The following is a 9,351-nucleotide window of genomic DNA, read 5'->3' on the forward strand; positions in this document are numbered from 1 at the left end:
TCCCTAATTACCCTTTACCAACCACTATACTATTATAGGTCGTCTCCTCAATTCATCTTTTTCTTCTAATATCCGCCACTGGTCGTGTTGCCCAACACGTTATTTGTGCAATCCTTTAGCTATCCTCTACCAATCACTATAGGTCATCTCCTCTTGACCCCGGCACAATATGCTCACGCGCTATTCGCTAACAGGCCGACTAACTACTACCACCGCATTCGCATTCGCATTCGCATTTTACTTTTTATGTCGTTCAATCGTTCCTGTATGTTTTGATATTGCTATTACCGCGAATGAACACTCTATAGTCCACTTATCATATTTAAGTTGACCTGTTACAATTCTATTTCCATTAACTGTTGTTTGTCAACACTTTTTCTTAAGATCCATTGATCAATTGCCAAACTCCCTTCACTTTTCTGCTTTTATAAAGCTACAAATCATTCAACCCAACATCAAATTTTGTCCTATATTTCAATTAGGGTCCACTAATATATATGGGTTACTTTGATCTTGTAAATTGGTCATTAGCATTAGATCCTTCTAGTAATTAACATTACGTGTCAATTATGAAGCTTAATAACCGTCTAATATCTCAAACAAAAGGTCTCCTTGTAGGGTTTCATGGGACCCAAAGTATCAAGAATCCTCCATAAAAGAAGTCCCTTAATTCTTTGATCTTCCAAACTAGATTAGATTTTGTGAAGCAATATCAGTGGGATGGAGGAGTATTTGAGTTGATATGAAATTCGATATGTTTTTTTTTATACTTATGACTAATGAGATTGCGCAAATATATATTGTAGACCGTGAAAATCGAAAAAGATACGAATTAAAAACAGAGAAAGTACTTTACCACTTTTTGTCCACCACATTTTTAAATCACACTTCTACAATTTCAATTTTCCATGAACTTAGAAACATCCAATTTTTTTTTTTTCAAGTTTTACTCCCTATCATTTTCATCACATCTGTTTGTATTTCTAATTATAGTTAAGAGGTAATATAGTTTTAGATAAATTTCTTTTCTATTTAATTTTCTTAATTAACTGCAAATTATACTTTATAATATTCAATGAGCACTATACATCAGTAATAAGAAACGCGATTCCTCATTTTCAAACAGACTATCAATATTAAAATTTCAATTCCTTGGAGTAAAAATTTAGCTACTCCGTCATATATTACATTCAACACTTCGGGATATTACATGGTTATTATGTAGTAAACCTAGTTTAACTATAGCAACTTGAGCATCTTGAGTCGTTCTTCATGCTCCGGATCCAGCTTAGGTGGGGTATAGCACCCATGTAAATCCTCTACAATATATTCCTGTAAAAGACACCAGAAAAAGGTCAACTTTGAAGCACATTACATGTCCAAACACTGAAGATCAAGATACAGCAGCTGCCACTCCCTTGAACCACTTAAGCATGTCGGTACGATGTCCCAATCCATGTCATTTAATAGAGATTCAACAGCTAAACAACGTAGATAATTTGTTTCCAACTAGTTAACCTAACAGCATTATACTTGTACTAAATTTTCTTGAAGCAACTGCGAAACTGCTTTGAGAATAACAAAAATTTAGGTGCTATAAATTTCCCAAACTTTGGCCTTCAGATCATGCTGCAGATATTCACTAGTGACTGGTATTCGCAAGTTCAAATCGTTAATCCGAATAATGCAACAGCAATGATAGATAACATGCATGGAACTACAAGCGTATCTGCGTACTAACCTTCGTCAGCTCTCTCTTTGTAAGAATATGGTAGTGCCTTTGCCATATTCTTTGAACAGCCATGGTAGCAGCAAGGAAACCATATGCAATTCCAAGGATTGCAAAGATCACCACAAAAACAATGACAAGTGCAAAGCATGCTTCCATTGATGCAGGAAAACAATCCAAAATTCCCCATCCATAGCAGCAGTTGTGACAACCAGCCATGCGCGGATCATTGTTCAGGGAGGAGCAGTGAATAATGAGACCACAGAACCCAAGCAACACGAAAAAAGTCACCACTCCTGTTCACAAAAATTAAGACAAATCAGGAAAAAAATAAATATATATATATATAAGATTAGAAGCAGTCATTACTCTGTACTAGCATATATATTTTACAAGACATAATCGCAAAGAGACAGGGAAACCTACATACTCCAGTACTAGTTATCACTTATCAGTCAGCAAGTATAAAGTTAGCGTAAAGAAAGATGGACCACATGACGAGCTGGTTAAAAAAAAAAAAAAATTCAGACAGCTTAAATGTACATTCACTATACTTCGAAAGTAAATGTGGACGGAAAGGGAGGGGATGGAAGGAGAGAGAAAGAGACAAAAAGGGAGGTGGGGAAGGAAGAAGTGTGATTGCCATTTCCTTCCAAAAATTTTCATCACTGGATGAATTTGGTTTATTAATAATTCCCTTCTCTTTCCTCTTCCCCAAGTCATATCCAAACAAGTAAAGATGAATGACATGAATCCCTCACTCCCTCTTCTCTCCCTTTTTCTCCATATTACCTTATCGTAACACACTGTAAGTATGCATGTCGCAGTGTTTCGCATCCAAACACATTGAAAGGGGAAAAGAAAGATTCAAAGAGAATCAAGCATTTACCACTGACCACCATACTCAGTTGTAGTTGTTTTAACTACTCAAATTTTTGCTTTAATGAACTGCTGAGAATCCCGTATTAGAACCTACTACATACACTTCTCAGTTCTCAATATAATCAAAACTTCACAAAACCAAATAAAGGTTTTGTCTGGTCTAAGTTTAAAAGATAACTAAACAAGTCTTATCTCCTCCTAGCCTAATTGTCATACTGAGTTCTATGTCACATACTCTATGTTCTTATTTACCAGGAAATCAAATTTACCTCCTGATTAAGGTCATCTAGTGTGCTGTGATGGTGACTGATTATCAATCCCATAGATTTTAGAAGTGTCAGCAGGACGGTTGTCAGGAAAAAAGGCATGTCAAGTTACAAACATGTTAGCAACACACAACTAACTCTCACTATTCTATGTGAAATGCTAGCCATAAAATAAGGGTAGGCCCATCTTCAGGACTTCAGGTGCCCAGTCCCCATGTCAATATAAAAAATAAAAAAAAAAAAAAATAAAAAAAAAAAAAAAAAATAAAAAAAACTCAAGTAGCTAGCCAGATGGGTCCACTAATCAGATTGCCACTCTAGAACCTGGATAGCATTTATTTTTTGTTTATTATGCTTGGAAATTATCCAACAATTTCTACAATAGGCAGTTGGCACTAAATTAAGAACATGCCCCTTTTACAATTAAAGGTTCACTTTTCCTCTTCATTCTCTGTAATTTGTCTGGATGTAAAATTGTTAGAAGAAGAAAACTGTTGCATAATTTCAACAGTATCTCGTTTTTCAAACAACGTGCTCTTAAACTGTCAACAGTCAATTGATAACTCCATCTCTATCCTCCATTTACTTTCGCATCTCTCTCATGTCACGCTGTAGAAATATAGTACGTCACTGTGTCATTAGAGAGCTCAATAGCAATTAAAATTTCCGTGCAAATACAGAAAATATTGTTGCAGAAGCCCCAAAAAGGCCCTATTTTGCCCCTTTTCTAGTAGAAATTATCATGAATGCAGCAAATAAATGGAAAGTCAGGAGGAATAAGAAAATTTACCAATGCAGTAGTAAAATGGTATAGGATGCGTTGACAATATACGATCCCATCCATCACTAAATGAATTCCTGAAAGCCCCATCTTTGTCCATGAGATAAGCAAAGGCTCCCATTGCCGCAATTGCCTGAAAAGACTGGTTGTCAGAGACAAATTTGTTTGGAAACACTATGGAAGAAATCTAATCTAAATAGGAAGCTAATCTTAATAAAACTTCCATAATCTCAAGGCTAATACATTATGAGAAGAATGAACTGCTGTTCAGGGATCAATTCGGAAGTCAAGCTGTAACCTTTGAGTCTAATCAAGAATAGTTCTCCGTCTTGCATTAAGCACAGCAAAAATTATCCATCTCAAGGTTTAAATACATGCATAATAAGAATGTACTGCTGTCCAGGGATCGGTTTGGAGATTAAAAGCCCCCTATGTTTCATTTGTGCATTGGAAACTGCAGATAAAGAATTTGATGAATTTGAAAATTTTCCAACTTTTCCTTTAAGAGAGCCACAAGTGGTACTCTGTACTATTTACTGCTTTAAAATTGCAATTGATAAAACAATCGGGACAAAAAGAAAGTGTATTAAATACAATAATAATAGGATGGAAGGAGACAAATCATCAGCCTAATTTCATAAACTCATCATCAAAAGGAAAACCCTCCAAACTAAACAAGCAAATCACATGCCCAAGGATTGCATTCAATTGTCCTGAAGTCCTCCAAATGAGAATCAAGCCATCCACTCTTAGTTTGCTCAGAACTCATGGTGCCTATATCATCCAATAAACATTCATAATACGCCAAATACAGAAACCGAATTCCCTCAGCTACTAACTCCATGACCCCAACCATCATAGCAAAAGATGATCTTGAGCTTTGCTAAAAGACATTTTCGTAACCTCAGAAGAATTAGAAACTTCAAATGCTATGTCCTATGGTTCTTGTCCACAAAATACAACCACATAGCAACATTATACTTTATTCATATTTCTTATTCTCCCTAAGGTAAAAATCACCAAGAATTTGTTAAGCAATCAATCATAGTGATCATCCATAGAAACATTATTTGATCCAAATGAAGGAGATTGATATTTTCATCCAAGAAAATCAACACCACTGCACTTATTTTTAAAACACTAAAACTTTTCAAGATTTGATTGTCATAGCTTAAATCTTCAAGTGGAAACTACTACCAACCAAAAGAAGAATAAACAGATTTCAGATCAATCTTAATTGAGTCGCATCAAATTGAATGACACAAACTTATCCTCCCCTTGTAAATACCCTATACTAAGTATAAACATTAACATAGCAACAAATTATCCACCAGTAGATAAGCATCTTGAAGACATTACAGGTCTCAATACAAATAACTATTCAAGTGCAAAGAAGCAAACATCCAAATGAAAAAAAAAAATGAAATACTACGAAGACTATGTCAAGGAGTAGATGATATTCCCAAGTCCCAAGTTCCAATTCAACATACAATAATACAAGTTATAAAATAACAAACGATGGAGCATAACAGTTACTCAAGAAAGATAAAACTAGATTTATAACTATAGCACTTGAGAAATTTATTCCCAGCTAGCCCTGTCAAAGTCACTTTCTGTAGCTTAATTTTTTGACATCATTTACTTGAGTCACATCAAGGCAGAAGGGAGGTAAGAGAAACAGAGCAACTATATAGAAAAGCTTATACACCAAGATACTAACTACAGCAGAAATGAACTAGTAATTACTATCGAAATCATCACAGCTTTGTAGAAAGAAGGTGAAAAAGAAAAGAAAAAAAAAAAAAAAAAAAAATCCTACTGAAAATATTTTGGTTTCTTACTACTCTGCTTACTCCAGTTCATTTATCTTACGGTACTAGCCTTTTGAAAACTTTGACATATGATATTCAGATTTTTCAAGTTTGCATGCTCATATATGAGAAGAAACATGAAACTACTGGATTAACAAGAAAGTTCCTACCCTGTTAGATCATTAAATACCTAAGAGACTAGGCAGTAGCCACTAATTAATATAAAAACATAAGAGCAAGCCGCCACTCAAGTAGTCAGTAGACAAGAGAAAACATACTGTGTAATTATTAATATCAACAAAAATCAAACCCAAAACAGAATTATAAACACCAAATCAAACACCTATTAGCATATCTAATGCTTGATTCTTTTCGCTGGTTTTGTTCGCCACATTATTAGCATCACCGTATAAAAGAATAAGGTCAAAGCTCTACTTACAGTCTGTACAGCCAAAAATACAAGGAGAACATCTCTAGCAACAAATAGCCTGAACTTCAATTTTCGCCAAGTGTTGTCTTCAAATGATTCAACACGAAGATGAAATTGTGCTTTGCAAGTCGTGCAATGTGAAAAGGCAAAACCTTCCTGCATAAGTTTGTAGATAAATCAGGTCAATTGAAGTAACATTTTATCTTATTAATTTACTATTAATACCATGCTAAATTGAAAGAGATATTGCCATCATTCATATTATAGTACTTCTATTTTTGGAAAGACAACTTGCCTTCACCGAACGCCAATGATCAAGACATGAACGATGAACAAACTGCTGGGTGCCTTTGCACATACATGGTGATATCAACTCATCATCTGCAAAGCAAACATATGCTGTGTTGACTGCCCAGAGAAAAGGTATGACAAAAAAACAAGGTAAAGAGGGCTGAAGAAAGTGACACACTTCACACTATGGATCTCCATGAAGTAAGCCAGTAACAGCAAACATGACAGTTCCACATACATTAATAATTTACATCTAGGAGTAGTAGCATACTTCAAAAGACGCAACAGAAGAAACATCAAATAGAAGTTTCAAATAACAAAAAAAGATCTACAAATGATTTGCAGACATCTGTTCTTCTAAAACACTAAATATCCCAGTCACAAGACACGGCTAAATAAATCGCTAATTTATAAAGCTTTAAGCTTCAACTAATCCTAAATAAAGACTTAAAATCATAACCACAGCTACAAAATAGTTTCCTAAACAATAAAGCTTCCTGCATACCAAATTTTCACTTCCAACAACAAAAAACAGCAACAGCAATGACAACAATAACAATCATGTATCATGCAGGTAATAGAATCAACACGTACACATCGTTAGCCCTCACCTAACTTCAAATGGTTAAATTACACCAATTGATCCCCAGATTTCACCTTCTACTAATCGAAAAAGTGTGAAATTGCACAATCCCTCATCATCTTTTCCCTCTCATTGCTCTAAAGCTAGAAAACATATTCTCGAAACTAATTTCAATCATTAGCTAAATACTCCCCTCCATCCCGAAATAATATTAACATTGCCTCCATTCCTCATGATTACAACTACTGCCATAATATTAGTAAATAATCCTCCCGGCCACTTATTATATGAACCAATTTCACACTCACCCCATCACTCAATCTACATACGCCATATTAAGAAATTCGATCAAAAACCAATACCACCAACCATTCTTCTAAACAAATTCCAAAATAGTATACTTAATTATTAATTCCACACTATAAAACAAAAGAAACAATAATCATTCCAAAAACTCTCACAAAATTGTCAAATATTAAAACAATTCAAACAGAAAAAAGAATATACCATCCTCTCCATCACATTCAAGACAAATACGACAACAAGGAGCAGAACCAGCTTCAAGATCATCATCATCATTGCCACCGCCGCTTCCGCCGCCATTATCATCAGCTTCTCCCTTCACTATCTCAGTAGAAAAAGAAGCCGACTTCACAACAACTTCATCATCATCACCACCATTATTCATCGGAAGTAAAGGATCAGTATCTCTCTCCTCTGAATCCCTTACTCCTAAAGATGATGATGATGATTCCTCCATTTGTACCTCACCTTTCATCTTCACTCAATTTTTTCCCCTAATTTTCAAACCCTAACATCAAAATTTAAACATCAATAATCAATCAAACAATTCATCTTTTTCTTTAACAAGATTTCAACAAATTCATACCAGAATTTCAAAAAATTACAAATTTTGGAATAATTATTGCAGTTCAAAAGCAAGAAATTGATGATTAAAACAAGTTCTGAGATTGAATTTGCGTACCGATTGAAACTTCGATAAATTGATTGTGGAGTTCAGTATCCTGTAAATTGGAGAGAGAGAGAGAGAAAACGACGCGTTTTTTTTTTAATTCTTTTTTTCTGTTTTAATGCGGAAAGTGTTACTGGTATTAATGCTATTTTAATTAATACATCACTTTAAGGGTTAATTAGTGAAAATTGGAAAGAGAATTTGATGATGAATTTCTTAGAAAAAGCCAAGCAAAATGTGGATAAGTTCCATGGAGTTGGTATTAGATTGGACTACTATTAGTCTATTAGACAAGAAAGTTGGCACCAATTGCAGAGTACGAGTATATTACGGAATAAATTTTTAAACGGTTACTGATTTATGTATAACATGTAAGTGATTGATTTTTTACATAAACCTAGCATGTCTAAAAAAAGAAAGATATGAATAAGTTGTTATAAAAATCTTTGAGTAAGGTTAGTCACTTTAGTACCAATTTTGCTTTTCCCTTTACTCTTAATTTCAATCATTAACCTACTAAAGAAAGAACTTATTAGTTGTAAGGCCTGCAACCCTAATTGTTAGTCTCATCTCTCACTTGATCTTCTTTAAGTCTCTCTCTCTCTCTCTTAATCAATCTTCTCTCTAATCAGCTCGTTGACTATTAAAAAGGAACTTTAATCACTAATCTAATTTTTTTGTTGAGTTGATCCTTCAACGTTATCGAAACCAACCCAACTATAAGGTCACTAGCTTAAATCTCATCTACCCCTCCTTCAAAGTGAAATATTTAGTCAAATAATTTTAGTTGAGTTGGTCATTTGACAAGGAAAAATATTAATAATAACTTCAAACAAGACATGTGGTACTTTCACAAGATAATACACGGGTAGATTACTTGGACAATATATTTCAATCATTATGTGAAGTAGACTATGTTTTTTTGGTCATTTCATTATCATTTTTATTTTTACGGTTTTTTACGACGATTTATGCTAATCAACCCCATATTATTTTGAAACTAAGAATTTGCTTGAGTTGCTGTTGAAGTCAGCTGACTTTACAATTAGTGGTGGAGTCAATCAACATTTTCATGGTAAATTATTAGGTCCGACAAGGCACTAAGTGCAAAGTTAACATGTTGACCAACTTACAAGTCATCAAGCTAAGTATAAGTCTCTCTTACTGTGGTTATGTAATTAAGTAAGCCCTACTCTTAAAGATTGCTCTATATGACTTTTTATGGTTATTGATACATAATTTATACGTAGTATTTCGTATCATTTATATTCCCACCTCCGTACACATAACATTTGTAGTAATTGATATTCTAAATAAATTCATTGAAATAAACCTAACACAATAACACATGACTGAATTTATTCTTATAAATCGATGATTTATGATCAAAACGTTTTACGTTAGAGTCAAAATAATGCAATGGAACAATATTTGAGTGCGAGGGAGTAATAGATTATTGCATGATATCCAATCATTAATCCATGTTTTTTAACAAAAAAAAAAAGAAGTTATTTTTATAAAGAGCAGATTAGTGAAGCAATTGATAGTAAAGTGTACATCTTAAACGACACGTAATGATTATTGTTAAAGCATACTTGAGCCCCT

The 9,351-nt window shown here is 33.9% G+C and overlaps 1 protein-coding gene across 1 annotated transcript; it reads right to left on the bottom strand.

Moving 5' to 3' along the window:
• Positions 1-1,037: 1,037 nt before the first annotated feature.
• Positions 1,038-7,908, bottom strand: LOC145578541 (uncharacterized). The gene is made up of 7 exons (XM_081635844.1): positions 7,759-7,908; positions 7,281-7,584; positions 6,195-6,280; positions 5,909-6,055; positions 3,668-3,791; positions 1,742-2,025; positions 1,038-1,332 (listed from the first exon to the last, which is right to left on the bottom strand). Exons 2-7 carry the CDS (start codon positions 7,549-7,551, stop codon positions 1,240-1,242), a joined length of 1,005 nt encoding a protein of 334 aa, XP_081491970.1. The 5' UTR covers positions 7,552-7,584; positions 7,759-7,908; the 3' UTR covers positions 1,038-1,239.
• Positions 7,909-9,351: the final 1,443 nt, after the last annotated feature.

This window comes from Chenopodium album, chromosome 14 (assembly GCF_948465745.1).
Source record: "Chenopodium album chromosome 14, dcCheAlbu1.1, whole genome shotgun sequence".
NCBI lineage: Eukaryota > Viridiplantae > Streptophyta > Magnoliopsida > Caryophyllales > Amaranthaceae > Chenopodium > Chenopodium album.